At 34.3% G+C, this 17,212-nt stretch overlaps 5 protein-coding genes and 1 pseudogene across 5 annotated transcripts; 2 read left to right on the forward strand and 4 right to left on the reverse strand.

The window, feature by feature from the left end:
• Nucleotides 1-1,167: 1,167 nt before the first annotated feature.
• Nucleotides 1,168-2,670, forward strand: LOC120123857 (transcription factor JUNGBRUNNEN 1-like). The gene is made up of 3 exons (XM_039142666.1): nucleotides 1,168-1,360; nucleotides 1,753-2,081; nucleotides 2,177-2,670. The coding sequence occupies exons 1-3, from the start codon at nucleotides 1,168-1,170 to the stop codon at nucleotides 2,591-2,593; spliced, it is 939 nt and encodes a 312-aa protein (XP_038998597.1). The 3' UTR covers nucleotides 2,594-2,670.
• Nucleotides 2,671-5,454: 2,784 nt separating this feature from the next.
• Nucleotides 5,455-5,904, forward strand: LOC120123890. The gene has a single exon (XM_039142690.1). It carries the CDS (start codon nucleotides 5,455-5,457, stop codon nucleotides 5,902-5,904), a length of 450 nt encoding a protein of 149 aa, XP_038998621.1.
• Nucleotides 5,905-6,649: 745 nt separating this feature from the next.
• On the reverse strand, nucleotides 6,650-7,907 carry LOC120123825 (scopoletin 8-hydroxylase-like). The gene is made up of 2 exons (XM_039142647.1): nucleotides 7,015-7,907; nucleotides 6,650-6,916 (listed from the first exon to the last, which is right to left on the reverse strand). The coding sequence occupies exons 1-2, from the start codon at nucleotides 7,855-7,857 to the stop codon at nucleotides 6,665-6,667; spliced, it is 1,095 nt and encodes a 364-aa protein (XP_038998578.1). The 5' UTR covers nucleotides 7,858-7,907; the 3' UTR covers nucleotides 6,650-6,664.
• A 6,010-nt stretch (nucleotides 7,908-13,917) lies between these two features.
• LOC120123826 (scopoletin 8-hydroxylase-like) lies at nucleotides 13,918-14,316 on the reverse strand. The gene has a single exon (XM_039142648.1). The coding sequence runs from the start codon at nucleotides 14,300-14,302 to the stop codon at nucleotides 13,937-13,939; it is 366 nt and encodes a 121-aa protein (XP_038998579.1). The 5' UTR covers nucleotides 14,303-14,316; the 3' UTR covers nucleotides 13,918-13,936.
• LOC120123891 lies at nucleotides 14,234-14,806 on the reverse strand (annotated as a pseudogene).
• A 203-nt stretch (nucleotides 14,807-15,009) lies between these two features.
• On the reverse strand, nucleotides 15,010-15,956 carry LOC120123827 (ATP synthase subunit delta, chloroplastic-like). Its single transcript, XM_039142649.1, has one exon. The coding sequence runs from the start codon at nucleotides 15,804-15,806 to the stop codon at nucleotides 15,084-15,086; it is 723 nt and encodes a 240-aa protein (XP_038998580.1). The 5' UTR covers nucleotides 15,807-15,956; the 3' UTR covers nucleotides 15,010-15,083.
• Between the last annotated feature and the right edge of the window lie 1,256 nt (nucleotides 15,957-17,212).

Consider the following 17,212-nt stretch of genomic DNA (forward strand, 5'->3'; position numbering starts at 1 on the left):
TCTGAATTCAAACTCTTAACTTTTCTTTAAAAGATCTACGTCTTAATCTCTAAACTGTGAGGTAATGATTCTAGACGATTGAACTGGTAAGTCAAGTCTTGGGGGCAAATATTTTAATGGAGCAATCATCTTCATTAGCAGACATTTGCTTGCCATAGATGATAATGGACTGAACATATACTCTTATTTTATTTTAATGGAGCAATCATCTTCATTAGCAGACATTTGCTTGCCATAGATGATAATGGACTGAACATATACTCTTATTTTTATACTATTTTTTTGGTATTGTATTACCCACTAATTAAGGTCAGAGATGATGCACTCTTGTTTTAGAAATAAAAGGAAAAGAAAAAAAAAGTTTTTGACATTCATTTCATTAGCACCTTATTTAGAGTATGACTTAGTTACATGCTTTTATATTCTTTTCAAACATTAGACTGTAAAAAGAAATGGATAAATTACACTTATAGACCTCAAAATATATCTGTATTGAAGGATTAGGTGATTTGTCTACAAATGAATAATAGTCAATAACACATTTCATGAAGAAAAATTTTGTTACCTTCTTGTTTCTTTTTTTCAAAATCAAAATTACATAATTCAAGTTTTGAAATTAAAAAAATGCCAAGAAGGCCCTTTAATGTAGAAGACAACGACAAGATTGACCTTTAGAAGTCCCTATTTTATATAACGTCGGGTCGGATTTATACTCTAAAAACTTGAGTCGGGTGGAGGATATATATTTTTTGAGTCAGTTCAAATCAGATGAAAGATATATAGTTTTCGGGTCGGATCGAATTTAGGTAGAGGATACATGTTTTTGGGTTGGGTCGGATTGACCAAAAACCCAACCCTAAACCGTCCGTTGCCATCCCTAAGGATGTGTTTGAAATTTGCAAGAAATTAAAGACATTTTTCTAATTTGATTTATTGAAGTTCTTTTGTTCAAAGAGTCAATAATTTGACTTTCACCCGAACAAATCAACCAATTGGGACGAGACGACTCCAAATTCACATTATTTAAGAAGCTTCTTTATATATATAATGTTTTTCAAGGCTAGCTAGCTTTCCCTGTATGATTGATCGGTGCCGGTTCATGCACTGTACACACAAAAGTTGAAAGATTAATGCTTAAGGCAGATCCGGCGATCAAGATCGAAGAAGATGAACATAGTTCACGTTGTTAGCGATAATAAGGTGGTCGAAGAAGATGTTACGCTTCCTGGGTTTCGGTTTCATCCAACTGATGAAGAGCTTGTAGGGTTTTATCTTCGACGAAAAGTTGACAAGAAACCACTTAGAATCGAGCTGATCAAACAGGTTGACATCTACAAGTCTGATCCATGGGATCTCCCAAGTATGTTCTAACCTACTTTCTTTCATTATTTTTCAACATGTGTGTGTATATATATGTATATGTATATGTATATGGGAAAAGGGTTTTGCAGAAAATTTCCAAATAAAAGGTAGCTTTGTCTGATTTACAGTTATCATGTTTTGATTCTTTTTCATAACTTCTTAAGCTTCGTATATATTGATTGTTCGAAGTTTGAACTAAGCTCTAGTGTTGGTTTAATTGATTAAGATTAATGAACTTGTTGCAGAAAATTAAAACCAAATTTCATCTAAAAGTATACTTTTTGTATTTCATGCACTGATAGCATGAAATTAATCACTATAAGTGCATGGAACATAAATTTTTAGTTTATAGAAGCGAATTAAACGTTGATGTTTTTTGATGGAATGAAGAAGAAGCTAGCATAGCGGGAGGCGGCGGAGAGAGTGAATCATATTTCTTCTGCAAACGAGGAAGAAAGTACAGGAACAGCGTGAGACCAAACAGGGTAACCTGGTCTGGTTTCTGGAAAGCAACCGGCATCGACAAGCCTGTTTATGCAAAATCATCGTCACCGGGCCATGCCTGCATTGGTCTAAAGAAAACCTTGGTGTATTACCGTGGGGTCGCCGGCAAAGGAACCAAAACCGATTGGATGATGCACGAGTTCCGCCTTTCAACCGACAATAGTAACATCGCCGTCGCCAGCTTTTCGAATCCGAAAATAGTTACACAAGAAGCTGTAAGTCAAAATATTGTTCAAGTAGGGTTAATGCATGTTTCGTTTCATTCATACAATAAAATTATGACAATTTTATTACGTTATCGGGATTGTAGGAAGTATGGACCATATGTCGAATTTTCAGGCGAAACCTCTCAGTAAAGAAACACAGACCAGATTGGAGACAACTCGCAGCAAAAAAAGCTTCAGTTGTCACACAAATTAGCTCTCAGACATGTACTATGGAATCGAACAGCCATGGGAACTACATTAGCTTCGGTGCTCCGATGATTGAAGGCTATTGTAATGACGAGAAGCCATGGATGCATGTGAATCATATGATCAATGGAAGGAGCCAATGGCAATGGCATGATAATATTGCAGACAAAATGAGTGCAGTAGCTCAAATACCTTCATCAATGGCGTCGTCTTCGAGCTTTTCGAATTGTCCGGAAAATGATTTCTTCACTGATGCTCATTGGGATGAGCTGAAATCGGTTGTGCAGTTTGCTCTCGAGCCCTTTCCTATGTAGATAATACTATTATAGGGTTAACTAGCTTCTAATTTGATAATTATTGAATATTTATACAAACAGACATGGATTAAGCCTAGTTTCTAGCTTTTCTTCCAAAAAAGAATAGTACATCTTAAAATTGAAACCAAACAAATGCAGTAGAGATATTACTGAGTTTTTTTTTTCCAGATCTTCAAAGAACTCATAACCATTTATAAGATCATTGATATACAATACGGAAGGTATTAGTCAACAAGAAACATATAGAATCCAATGAATAAAGCATAGGAACAGTTGGAATTTGATCAAAACAGAGAAAAAATGCTTCCGAGTTAAGAGGATACGAGGATTTCCATGAACACTAGAGGTAAGATCTTTGAAGATAGCTTCCATCTGCAGCTTGGAGTAAAGGGTTGCTCCAGCATGGTCCAAAGACACAGTATCTACACTACCCAAAGCTCAACATAGTTAAAGCAAAGTACCCAACCCAGAGCATTAAACAAAAACTCGAAATTCCATTTCTATCTTCTTAAAGTTCAAATATTCCATTTCTCGCTAGGAAGCTCGACAGATTGTAAATCCTTATTGGGTGAATTCCTATAAATCTTCTCATGTTGAATTTCTAGGTCCTGGTGCTTCAGACCATTGCATGGCTCTGGTCTGACTTACTAAAGAAGTCCATACTAATAGACCGAAACCTTTCAAGTTCTTTAATTTCTGGACTCAAAACTCTAATTTCTTAAATGTGGTCCATCAGTCTTGGAATATCCCAATTCATGGTAACCCGATGCAAATTCTTTTTTCTAAGTTAAAGCGCCTGAAAATTATCCTTAGGAACCTTAACCAGTCTTGTTACAGTGACCTTACCGCCAGGGTTAACCACAAGAAAACTGAGCTTGAATTATAGCAGATCAAATCCTTAAGAGGTGAGGATGTCATTGATAAGGTAATAAATCTGCAAACTGAGCTAAAGAACCTTGAAGATGCCGAGTATATGCTTGTTAGACAAAAAGCCAAAGTTTTATGGCTTAAGGAGGGGATAAGTGCACTAAAATTTTCCACAATGTTGTAGCCCTCAAACACAAAAGAGATACCATTCGAATTCTGATTGACGACCAAGGCAATAGGCTGGAATCTTTTGACTCCATGTCTACCGAGGTGACCAATTATTTCACAAATCTACTTGGTACCAGTGATCTAGAGGTGAAATCAACCGATTCAAACATGTTAAAAGATATTCTCAAAGTCTCTTTGTCTGCAGATAAAATTGATGATCTTGTTAAGGAAATCTCCAACGATGAAATCAAGGAAGATTTCTTTCGCTAAGATAATGACAAAGCTCCTAGTCCTGATGGTTATACTCCTTTGTTTTTCAAAAAGGCCTAGTCTATCATTAGTAATGACGTTTATGCCGCTATAAAACAATTTTTTCAAGATTCTTCTCTCCTTCCAGCTTTCAATGCAACAAATATTGCTCTTGTGCCTAAAATCCCTAACCCAAGTACTATTAAGGACTTCAGACCAATTTCTTGTTGCACTGTTTTCTATAAAGCCATATATAAGATTCTGGTTAATAGACTAACTAGCATCCTTCCGGAGTTAATTACCCTCAACCAAACAGCTTTTGTTAAAGGCAGGAGTATTGTTGACAATACCCTTCTAGCTCAAGAATTGGTTAGAGGTTATAGTAGGAAGCACATTTCCCTTAGATGTTCCCTGAAAATAGATCATAAAGCCTTTGATTCCCTAAATTGGGGATTCATCTCTTCCATTTTAAAAGCCATTGGTCTTCCAAGCACCTTTATAAACTGGATTGAATTATGCTACTCTTCTGCTAGATATTTTGTTTCTTTCAATGGAAGCTTAATTGACTACTTCAAGGGTGGTAAAGGTATTAGACAAGGAGACCCACTTTCTCCTCTTTTATTTGTCCTCTCTATGAATGTCCTCTCTAACCTCTTAAATCTAGCAGCTGCTAAAAATATCTTCGGTTATCACCCTAAATGTAAAATAATTGGTCTTACTCATCTTTCCTTTGCTGATGATCTACTTGTATTCTACAAAGGATCTGTTGATTCTGTTCTTGGGGTAACTAGTGTTTTAGACTTATTTTATGAAATGTCTGGCTTTAGACTAACGCCTCTAAATGTGAATTATTTACTGCTGATATGACCTTATCCACTCTTGAGGAAATAAATCTGCTCACTAGGTTTAAAATTGGATCCCTTTCTGTGAGATACCTCGGCATTCATTTAATCACAAGGAAAATATCTGATAAGGACTGCGTGGTCCTCATTGAAAGCATTAAAGCTCGACTGCATCATTGGTCTACTAAATCTCTTAGCTATGCAGGTAGATTAGAATTAATCAGAGCAGTCATATTTAGCATCAGCAATTACTGGTGTAGACAGTTATTTCTGCCTTACTCTGTCCTTAAGAGGGTTGAACAATTATGCTCCCGCTTTTTCTGGAAAGAAGCCGACAAAACGGCTTCTGGAGCTCGAGTAGGATGGCAAGATATTTGCTCTCTGAAATCTGAGACAGGGCTTGGTATTAAAGATCTAAAGACTTGGAACAAAGTTTGTATGCTACTTCTTATCAAAAAAATTCTTGCTGGTGAAGGCTCTCTTTGGGTGGCCTGGATTAATAGCTACGTTCTTAAAGATAAAGATTTCTGGAATGCATAAATTAGTCCTTCAACTAGTTGGAGCTTAAGGAGAATCTTCAAATTTAGGCCTGAGGCTATCTCTATTTTGTCTGCTGGTACATTAACAGTAAGGAGTATTTGGGATGCTATTCGGATAAAGAAACCCCTTGTACTTTGGTAGAAAATTATCTGGTTTCCTCTCCATATTCCAAAACATAGTTTGATTTCATGGATGGCTTTACTTGATCGACTTCCTACTAAGGATAGACTTCTTCGTATGGGGCTTATCAATGAAAGCCAATGCATGTTTTGTGATGATCCTTTGGAAACTAGGGATCACTTATTCCTTCATTGTCCTATTGCTGATTACTTGTGGAATTCAATATTCTCCCTTTCCGGTCTTCATTTTATAACTCGTTCTTGGGAATCTTTTTTGGCGTGGGCTTGCTATACTTGGAAAGGTAAATCTTTGCTTAGTGTCATTCTGAAGATTGCTCTTAATGCTCTGATTTACATTCTTTGGGAAGAAAGAAACAAGAAACTATTTCAAGGTCGATCCAGAAATGCTCAAGAACTGTTTCGAATCATCAAAGACATTGTTGGCTCTCAACTTAGGGGTAGAAACTTAAATAGCATTGATATTGTTAATGCTAATCTTTGTAAGCATTGGGACATTGGTTGATTTTGATTCATATTCTATGTAATTTGTCCTCTTGTATAACAGATCTCTGATTTATCAGGTTCTGCTATTGGGTAATAAAAATCTATTTATCCAAAAAAAAAGTTCAAATATTTCTTACGTGGCAACTATAAAATGAATATAAAAAATTAAAAAGGGGAAATTCAAGGAAGAGAAAAGCTACCATCTAATCGCTTGAACTCGGTGGCACGAATTTGGTCGATGGATTTAGAGGCGTTGGGGTAGCCGTAATAGTCAACGAATTGCTTGAGGAACTCTTCCTTCTCGTCCATTTGCAGAGAATATTATGGGGGAAATATGGTGATGAAAACAATAATGTTGACCCGCAAATGGATTGAATTAGGAGAGGCAGTCTATCCTCCAGCTTCTTCCTATTGGAGGAGTTCGGAAGATTTTGATTCGTAAATGTAGTTAAGAGTTCAGATACGTTGTCTCTAATTCTTTTTGTTTTAAATTATAAATTGCATCCTTCAACTTTTCTCTTACTTTTATTTTAGTCATTAAAATTGATTTATTTTTAGTTCCGTCCTTTGCTGGTATCTTCGTTTTAAATATTTTTGATGTATTTTTTCTTCGAATAAATTAAGGTCAAATAGCTTATTTTTTAAACAAACAATCATGACGTCAAAGAAGTGACTTCCTTAAGCTTTTTACATAGAGAAATAACATCAACAAGTTTGGTATTATAAAGCCGATTGAAGGACAGTTTATTGGTAAATACCGAATCACGAAGTTGATGCAATCAAGCGGCGTTAATGGCGGCAAAATCAAGCGATTTCTTGCCATCGTGAGCGTTTCCGAAGAAATTTTTCATATAATCAGCCAGCACAAACTCTCTATAAAGAGCATGACCATCTTTTTCGACCACTTGAGGCAAAGGTGCAATCTTTGCCGTTGCGCTTGGCATTGTAAATATAGGTATCGACACCCTTGATTTTGTGCTCGTGGTACGGACTCTATGCTCTGCACTTTTGTATTTCCCATTGCTTAGTATCTGCAGATATAACACAAATTGGAATGATTAAATTAACTTTTGAGTTCGGGTTTGGGTTTGGGTTCGTGTTAGTCTCTAAATTTATTTCATTTATGTACCTGTATCATGTCACCGACATTGATGACCAGTGCACCTTGAACAGGAGGGATCTCTACCCATTCTCCCTTCTTTCCGAACTCAGAGTCTTCTTCGATTTTTATGTATAAACCGCCGATTCCATCTTGTAATAATACGGTTAGAGTTCCCATATCGGAGTGACGTCCTACTCCGACGGTGAGGTCAGGATTAGGGCACGTGGGATAGAAATTCATGTTAACCATCTTCTTGTCTAGGAGTACATCGATGATCAAGTCATCTGATTTTACGCCTAAATTTTCCAACAAAACTTGAAGCAATTTTCTCACCATGCTCATTGATGTCCTCAAGTATTCAAGTGAGACGTCCTTGATCTCTGCAGGCCAAAGCTGAAGAGCTTCGTCATCGTTAGTGTATTGCATGCTGATATAATCTTTCCATTCCAAAGCCTTCTCTTTCTGCGGCACGAAGCTCGTCCCGTACTTCACCAACGGAGTCGGACTAACTTCGGCACGGTAAACCGCCTTCTTTTCCGGCGACAGGCCGAAGAAATCATGTGCGGTGTCCTTAAGGGACTCGAGTAGTTCCACCGGCACTCCATGGTTGACGACTTGGAAGAATCCAAGACTCTCAGCAGCTCTAACAATTTGTTCTGCCACTTGGTCGTGCTCGGGCCCATCTAGCTTCGACAAATCAATCGGCGGCTGCCCGTGTTTACGAGCGGCGTCCTTGTCGATCCTCTCTTTCGGTGGTTGCAAGTATGCCTGTGGCACCGTCGACAAACCGGCGTCCACCATCCCTTTGACACCGTTGCCGTCTCGAACGACGAAGTTGAAAAGGTTGGCATCGTCTAAACTTGGAGCCATTCACGAGTGTTAATGAATTGGAGATCGAAGAAAAGGGTTTGTTTGATGAAAATCTGATAGTTTGGTGAGAAAAAAGAGAGGGAAAGATCTCGATATATAGTGGAGAAATGGTTGAAACTTTCTTTACGAGCTTCATAATTGAAATTTATAGAATAGTGACGGTATTGTGGAAATTCTTAATCTTGAATTTTGAACAAGACAAGGATCAGGGCGTCTACAATCAAAGAAGTAGGCCAAGTTCTTGCCTTTTGATCTCTAACGCAAACATCACCAAAGATTGAAGGATCAGGAAATTATTATTATAGGGCAAATTACCGATTAGAAATTACTCTCTTTCCTATTCCATTTATTATATTTTAAATATTTTAAATTTTTCACCAAACTTAATAGGTTAGGCTTTTTTTTGTCACTCTATTAAGCTCAATGAAAAATTAAAAACATTTAAAATATAATAAATAAAATAAAATATAATAAAATTCAATTACCAAATTTACAATTTATCTTATTATTATAAAATTAAGATGATGAAAGAAAGAAAAAGGTCAAATGGTTGTCTCAATCTTTGTACTCTTCCGAATTTTAAAATATCCACTGTCAAATTCAAATATACGTACTGAATTTCAATATTTAATTCATGCTTTTGGACAAGAGACAAATTAGAAATTTTTGAAAAGTTAAAAGTAAATTATTACTTTTGTTGAGGCTAAAATATAATATTTTATTAAATTTTATTAAATCATTTTTTTCATTTTAAGATAATTAAAATTTTATTTTTATTGTATATTCATTTATATCTTAATAAATTTGGGTGCCAACCTCCAACTTGTATATGCTTCGAATATAAAAATAATGAATTGGGAGAAAATGAAATGCGCGGTCAGTTCTCAAAGTCTGCTTTTGAACAAAAACGTAATATCCACTTGCAAGGGCATCTTGGTCAACATAATGCACGCTTTATTAGGCTCGCGTATTGAAAAACTATATAGTAATTAGATTTAAATGCGATTAATGTAATATATAATTATGGTTTATTTAAATAATAATCATAATCTGTGGGTTTTTATCTGACATAATTAAATTTTTTAACTATACTCTCTAATTCTTAAAACATGGGTGGAGATTGGTGTAATTATACACATCATTGTTAATATATCAGCGGATATAGTTGAAAAATTCATCCCTTCTCATCAAAAAATGATCTTTATAATAGGATGATAAAAATATAGATTTAATTGAAAAATAATATATAGATGAATCTTATTGCAATTATCCATAAATATGTAAGTTAAAATTACAATTTTTTTTGGGTCAAGTTAGGTCGGGTCAAATATTTTCACTTTAGACCCAAATTCGACTCGATCTGAATACAGTCTCTAAAAAACCCTTACCAACCTAATTTGAATCTGACTCTTTTTAAAGAATATAACTCGATAGAATCTGATCAGATCGAAACCTATCGACTTCAGGTCTCGTCTCATGCCTTGGTTCAATCATAACAAATTTTAAACTTGGTTCAATCATAACAAATTATAATCAATGTAGTTGATTTAAGTAATAAACAATTTGATATCGCTTAAGTAGATCTCGAGTTGAGCTTTGTGTATATAAAAAAAATTTATTGGAGACTCATGCACCAAAGTTAGATGTACGACGTATGTTGATCCAGATTAATTAGTACGAAAGTCTGAAATCGATACAACAACAACAAAAAAATATTAATTGTCATTTTGATTTTTTATTATAAATAAATAAATAAATAAAAATTTTAACTTTTACATTAAAACTGTACTTTTATTTTGGCCATGACGTTGAATTATTGAATTCCTGATCTAAAGTTAAATCAATAGAAGAAAAGTAATCGAAGGATCAAAAGTCCATTGTGGAGGGTAAAAAGTTTCCACAAACAATGAAATTATAATTCAAATCTTGAAACAATTGAAAGATGGACGAAACTTTCACACTTTTGGAAATTCATTCAAAGAAACTGGAGATAATGCATTGTGTTTATTCAGATTAATAAAAAAAACATATATGGGGCTTAATAGCTTAATAGCACTTGATTTAATATTAACATGTGTAATCACCATTTTTGTTTTTACCTTAGCATTCCAACGGCATCTACTCCACGCCGACAACAACTCATGGTTGCCCTTTGTCCACATTTCAGCAGCTTCCAACAACGACAACTGGTTCCCCGCTCCACACAATAACTGCCAGCAGCCCAGCTCCACGCCGACAGCAACCCATGGTTGTCTTAGAATTTTTTTGTTAAATAAAAATCATATTGCTGAATTTGGAATAATAGGATCGTAATTTAAATTAATATTCAAATTTTTAGATTTTTATTATTAGATACAATTTATAATCGATGGATATCAATATTGGGAGTTGTATGGTGTTAATCATTCTCCAAGCGTAATCAACCCCGAACCTTTTTATTACTATTTTTTTTATTAAGCATAGACTAGTTCTTTTAAATGATGTTTTCTTAAAAATTCTTTCAAAAGGTGATTTTTAGGTATTCGACTTATCTAACCTAAAAGACCGATGGCGATTCAATTCTTTTCATTAAAAACTATTTATTTACTTGTTTTTCTCCAAGTCGTACCAGGAAAAAATCGATTACGACAACCTGATATCAATAGTACAACTAAGTTTTGGAAAGAGGTGGAGGATGTGGATTAAGCTATGCATCTCACCTCCTTTGATAGCGATCTTAGTAAACGGGGCTCAGCCTGATAGTTTCAAGATTAGAAGGGGCTTGTGCCAAGGTTGTCCATTATCTCCGGTACTCTTAAACTAGGTAGGGGAATCTCTGAGTGGTTTAATCAACAAAGCGGCCGCTGAGATGATTGTCAAAGGTGTGCAGGTGGGTACTAATGGACCATCCATTACGCGCATACAATTGGCAGATGGTTTGATTGTCTTCTCTGACGCCATCTTTGAAATGGTAAGAAATGTGAAAAGAATTTTGAGATCATTCGAGATTGTAGCGGGTCTCAAAGCTCAATTTGAGGAAAACAAAAATGGACGGCATCAATATCGAATCAAAGAATATTAAAGAATGGGCAGAGCCATTCATTGGGTGAGTTGGAGCAAAATGTGTAAACCGAGAGTCCTTGGTGGGTTGGGTCTTATTGCACAAAAACGAAGAATCGGGCATTGCTAAATAGATGGACTTAGCGTTTTAGCAGTGAAGAGTGAAGACGACACTTCGTGGAAAAAGGAAATAGTGGCGAAGTATGGGTTGGATAGTCAGGCACTATTCCCAAAACCGGTCAAAAATCGCAAACAATCTTGGTTATGGTAAAACATAATGAAAGTACCCGCCTTATCCGAAGAGTCGTTCCTAGCAAATTGTAGATGCGTGGTCGGAGATGGTAGTAAAATCGACTTTTGGGAAGATGTTTGGACAGAGATCGCTTCTCTCAGAGTGGCATTTCCTAGAATATTCATCACCGCTTCTCAAAAATATGAAAAAGTATGCGATTTTGGCCATCGTGTTAATGGGAGGTGGGAGGTGGGAGTGGAACATGGAAATGAGAAGACCCCCTGTTTGAGTGGGAAGTTAGAGTGTGGAATGATTTTATAAATACCCTCAATAGAACATCATGGAATGCGGAAGGTGTTGACCTCCAGAAATGGGAAAGAACAGCAGATGGAAGATATTCGGCAAAAGAATACTGCAGGTGGGTTAATTGTGCAGAAGAACACGTGGAAAGCTGTGCGGGCCAACTTTATCCCTCCTAAAGTCGCTGCCTTTGAAGAATTAGTTGGCTGGTTGCAGGAGAATGGTTTGAAGTTCACAGCTTGCTTGATAGGGAGCTACTATAGGGTGCATTACATGGTGTAGGCTCTTTCCAATGTAATTTGACATAACTAACATTAATTTTCTTTAATATTTTCTCTTTGACATCGTTTGATCAATATTTCTTAAAGTAACACCCTTTCAGTTGAAGTGACAAAAGACGCATCCCCGGGCCAATAAAGAAAACGAAAGGGAAAGGCGCGTGAAATCAACAACGTCGGTCATGTGATGAAGATGACTAATCACCATTAGTTTTTTCAAACTAACCATTCAACACACTCCAATTATATTATTTTCAATACACTCATTCATACGCGGTATCAAAATCATATATATATTTTTCTCTAACAGAAAAATACAAATCAAAATATAAATATTTCCACGAATCAGTTTAATTTAGTGATTAAAACAATCATTATTTATTCTAAAAGTTATGAGTTTGAACACCGCAATTACAAAGGTGATTGGGCGTTTATTATCAAATGATTAAGAGTATATATATATATTTCTTTTTTTAAGATCTAATATTTTTTTCAATAATTAAAGGGAGGGTTGTTCTCTTCTTTCTAGAGATCTTGAGTTCGAGTAAATGTGTCTGTAGGGTATGATTGTGTTATTAATAATTAAGAAAAATTATAAACAGATACAATATTATAATCGCCTTAAACTAAATAAAAATGATAAAAGAAAAATTATAACTTAAGGCTAATTTAGAAATTAGGGTTTTCTGTTGGGGTTTTATAAGTAATTTTATTCTAAGGTTATAGAATGAGAAGTATTACCGGTGAATAGTGTACTTTAGACATCAACAAAAACTGGAATCTTAAAAAGAATATTGGCATGGCCCCGGCACACGGCATACATACACACACAAATCTGAATAAATAAATAAAGTGAATTTTTTTACATAAATATCATCCTAACAGAATTTAATTACATATAAGGCATCATTTTAATATTATTTACAAAATTAACACTTAATTTTTTACACGTTTCGTAAAACGCATCCCCAGAGATGCGCCTTACCCACGTAACATCCGACTCATTTAAAACCCAGATAAAACGCGTCCCCACAGATGTATCTTTTATCAGATCAACAGAAAAAATACTATTTCAAAAAATATTGATCAAACGATATAAAAACAATATTAGAGAAAATTAATATCAATTATGTCAAATAACCTCTTTCCAAAACAGATGCAAAGCTTAATAGCACTTGAATTAATATAAATTAATATTGAGAACAGGTCAATATTCAAATGCATGAACTTCGAAAATCCAAATTTTGTTTTTTCCCTTCACGTGGACTGACAAAAATCGAAAGTCAGTCGTAACCATTCAAGGTCAAAGTCTAAGATTTGTCAATTCAAAGTACAACATGGCTGCCAAAATAATCACCATTTGTTTATGTTTTTTTCTTCTTTTTATTAGTATAAAAATAATTAAATATCTCCATAAACATCAAAATCAAATTTAAAATCTCTAAAAATAATAATTATCATTTCAATTATTAAAATCGTTTGATTCTTTTAACAATTATTTATTTCTCCTTTATTTTATTAGGACGATTTAAGATGTCCGATTTTGATAATATATTTACTAGATTCACCCGTCCCCCGTGTACATAAATAAATACTATATCTTTTTATGTATTTTTTATTGTAAAAAATAAATACTATATATTAATATAATTATTAATTTAGTTGTAATATTTATATTTTTACTTTAACCTTAATTTTTTAAGTTAATTTGATTATTTATTACTTTTAATAATAAAATATTTTTTAACGATATTAACATAATAATTTACACAATAATTCATTTATACATCATATTTACATGATATTCTTTATTTCATATAACACACACTAAATGAATTTTTCAAATTTTTGAAAGAAAAACTTGAAAATATTACCAAAAAAGTAAAAAAAAAAAAGGTATACATGATATTATGTTTTTTTTTAGCATAATATTGACCCAATTAATTGAATTCAACAATTCGATTATGGTTTTGCAAAACTCGTAAATTCTTTAATATTTTGAAATAATTAACAAATATTATATATTTAAAATTATGAGGGGTTGAATTGAAATATATTGATACAATAAAATTGTGAATCACAATTACATTACAACGTTATATATATATATAAACTATAGAAAGACAGTAAAGCATCTTTTAATATATTGCGACAGGACAGGAGCATTTCTCTTGTCCAAAAATGAATAGGTGAAAGAATAAAGTAGCAATTCTTTGTGTGGGTTGTGGGCTTACGAATATTGTTGTTGACACTCGAGATTTTGTGCGTGTAGTTCGCACTCTATGCTCTGCACTTTTGTTCCAACGTTGATGACAATGGCACCGGGAATAGGGGGAATCTCTATCCACTCTCCCTTCTTTTCCATGTCAACGTCTTCAGGAACTCTGACATACAAACCACCGATCCCATCTTGTAATAAGATTGTAAGAGTACTCATATCGGAATGACGTCCCACACCGACTGTGAGTTCAGGGTTGGGACATGTTGGATAGAAGTTCATGTTAACCATCTTCTTTCCTATGAATGCATCCATCTTCGAGTCGTCTAGTTCTACTCCCAGATTTCCCATCAAAGCTTCGAGCAATTTCCTCACCATGTCATGTGAGGTCTTCAAAGCTTTCTATTAATTAGGTTTCAAATGTCAAGGAAGAAAGAAGTGAAAATACAGTTCATAGATATATTTCAGTACCTGCACTCTACAGGCCATTGTTGCAGAGCTTCAGCATCATTGGTGTAAGCCATGCTAATGTAGTCTTTCCATTCCAAAGCTTTCTCCTTCTCAGGTACAAAACTCGTCCCATACTTCACCAATGGGGATGGACTCACTTCTTTACGACACACAACCTTCCTTTCTGCAGGCAAGCCGAAGAAGTTATGTGCCGTCTGCTTAAGGGAGTCGAGTAATTCTATAGGAACACCATGGTTGATAACTTGGAAGAACCCAAAGAGTCTCAGCAGCTCTAACAATTTGTTTCACCACTTCATCATGGCAAGGACCATCAAGCCTGGACAAATCAATGGGTGGAATCTCACATTTGGTGGCATTGTTCTTATTAATTTGCTCGGTACAACACACTATTTTTCTTGAAAGAACGGTACATCACACTCTTTTAAATGAATTGATACTCATGTTTCAAGGACTCAAATTTATGAACTGATATACAATCTCCATCTTATTTCAACACATACATACTTCATATGAGAATTAGGCTCAGATTCTTGAAATTGATCTCAGAATTTTGCCTAAAAATATCAGCTTTCACTTTTAACCCCACTGTCAGTTTCCTTAAATCAAACAATCTGAAGAAGCTTAGACAAATTTCATGCATTTAACATTAAGAGTATCGATTTCAATTACAATAGTAACAAAAAAAAACTCATACGGCAAGTTGAATATCAGCCACTTCAAGCTGAGCAGCAATCTCCTCCAATTGCTTCTTAACACTCATATCAATCAATTTCGACCCTGAACTCCCATACCTGATAGTAAACCCAGCAACCAAGCTTGGGTCAATCTTAGTTTTAATCCTGACATTCTTAGCACCAGTCAGCTTCTGCACCTGCTTAGCAATCTGAGCCAAATGCTGAGACTCCAATGGCACAACCGAACTCACCACGGCCAATTCAGTATCCGTCAGCTTATTGTAAACCATCTCGAACTCCTTGGCAATTTCTTTGATAAGGTCAATCCTCTTGGCGTCAACCAGGATGTTCAAGAAGTTGGCCGTGTAAGGCTGAAGCTCCGATGATTTAACGATTTCGTCCAGGACCTGACGTTTCTTGAGGACGTCCACGGTGGGGTTAACGAAAAAGTCGAGGACTTGAGTGTCGGAGAATACTTTCTCGACTTTTTCGACGTCGGAGGAGGTGGTGTCGAGGCTGTTGTTTGACTTGGCTGCGTCGGCTAAAGCAGTAGCGTAGCTGGAAGCCGCTGTGGCCGACATTCTGGCACCGCCGTTGAGCGGGCGAGAGGCGGTGAGTCTGAGGGAAGGGAAAGTGGCTGAGAAGGAGAGGTTGAGGGAAGGAAGAGCTCTGGTGAGCTGGGAAGAAGGGAGGAGCTTCGATTGAATGGCGATTGAAGTTTGCTGAAGGGAAGCCATTGATGAAAGATTTAAACTTTGGGATGAAAGATTGGAACTTTGAGAAGATGAGAAAAATAGAGGAAGAAAAAAGGGGGGATTTTGATTTGTGTAAAACAAAAGGGGGTTATCTTGAATTGGAAGAGGAGGGCCACTTATTGGATTGTGGAAGATAAAATCAAATGGTGTCTCCCACACGCATTTTAGTAGCCTATCAAGTCTTGACAAAAATAATATTTTGTTAACTGATAAAATTTAAATGATAAATTATGCTTTTAGTATCTAAACTATTAATTTTAATCTGTTTTATTATCTAATTTTTTTTAAATTATATCTAAAATTTAGTTTTTATTTCATTTTAATACTCATATTTAAAATTTAACATTAAATTTTGAAAAAAAATTAAAAGTTTAGGTATTAAACAGATCAAAATTGAAATAACTACTAAACACGTTAAATTTTAAACAATGAGTATTAAACAGAAATAAAAACTAAACATTAGGTATGATTTTTAAAAAAATAAAAGTTTAGATATTAAAATAAAACCAAACTGATAGTTTATATACTGAATGCGTAGTTTACCTAATATTCAATAACACTAGATAGAAATAAATCTTGATTTCAACCCTAAAAATACCGATATGAAAATTAAATTAATAATTGAAAGACGTGGTTGTTCAGTTTCCAATTGAGTTATGTATATAATGTATATTAAAAAATTCTAAAAAAATATCAATTGATTTATTGAATTTTTATGTTAGATTTTTTAAACAATATTAAAGTTTTAATTTTAATATTTTAAATAGGATACTAAATTAAAAAATAATCTTATAATAAAATTTTACAATACTCGACTCCATGACATAAAAACATTTTTTTTATCAATCCAGGGTAAGTATAAGATAGTATTTATTCAAAGATAACTCTCAACCATTTAACATTAAATGCTCACACCCTGATATTTATGTTGCTTAAATCCGAGACCTCAATGAATAACACCAATTTCTTTATCACCGGTATCGCTTAAATCGTGCGCATGACATAAAGTATTAAATTAACAATTTTATGTTAAGTACGATATTAATATTTCAATAAAAAATACGATATCAATATATTTGAATAAGGTCCATTCTGAAAGATAAGAAAACTCGTGCTATTTTTTAAAATAGTCTCTAAAATATTTTATAATAAGAATTTTTTTTTTGAAATATCAAAATTTATCGGTTTCTTAGAAAATAAAAATCTTCAAACATATAAAATTAATTTTTCTTTCATGCATGTGAAAAATAATTGTTTTTTAATTAACGGGTATTTTTTAAAAGTACGAGAACCTTAAATTTAAAGGTCATATGATGTGTTGCATATTACATACGTTCAAAATTATTAATAATATTATTAATATTAATTAAACTGAAAGACAATCAATT

This window comes from Hibiscus syriacus, unplaced genomic scaffold, assembly GCF_006381635.1.
Source record: "Hibiscus syriacus cultivar Baekdansim isolate YM2019G1 unplaced genomic scaffold, ASM638163v2 tig00110403_pilon, whole genome shotgun sequence".
In the NCBI taxonomy this organism is placed as follows: Eukaryota; Viridiplantae; Streptophyta; class Magnoliopsida; order Malvales; family Malvaceae; genus Hibiscus; species Hibiscus syriacus.

Coding starts and splice junctions, on each gene's coding strand:
- LOC120123825 (XM_039142647.1), bottom strand. CDS start 7,857: ATGGCTCCAAGTTTAGACGATGCCAACCTTTTCAACTTCGTCGTTCGA. Junction 6,917..7,014: donor ATGTCGGTGACATGATACAG/GTACATAAATGA, acceptor TTATATCTGCAG/ATACTAAGCAATGGGAAATA.
- LOC120123826 (XM_039142648.1), bottom strand. CDS start 14,302: ATGGTGAGGAAATTGCTCGAAGCTTTGATGGGAAATCTGGGAGTAGAA.
- LOC120123890 (XM_039142690.1), top strand. CDS start 5,455: ATGGCTTTACTTGATCGACTTCCTACTAAGGATAGACTTCTTCGTATG.
- LOC120123857 (XM_039142666.1), top strand. CDS start 1,168: ATGAACATAGTTCACGTTGTTAGCGATAATAAGGTGGTCGAAGAAGAT. Junction 1,361..1,752: donor TGATCCATGGGATCTCCCAA/GTATGTTCTAAC, acceptor GATGGAATGAAG/AAGAAGCTAGCATAGCGGGA. Junction 2,082..2,176: donor AAATAGTTACACAAGAAGCT/GTAAGTCAAAAT, acceptor TCGGGATTGTAG/GAAGTATGGACCATATGTCG.
- LOC120123827 (XM_039142649.1), bottom strand. CDS start 15,806: ATGGCTTCCCTTCAGCAAACTTCAATCGCCATTCAATCGAAGCTCCTC.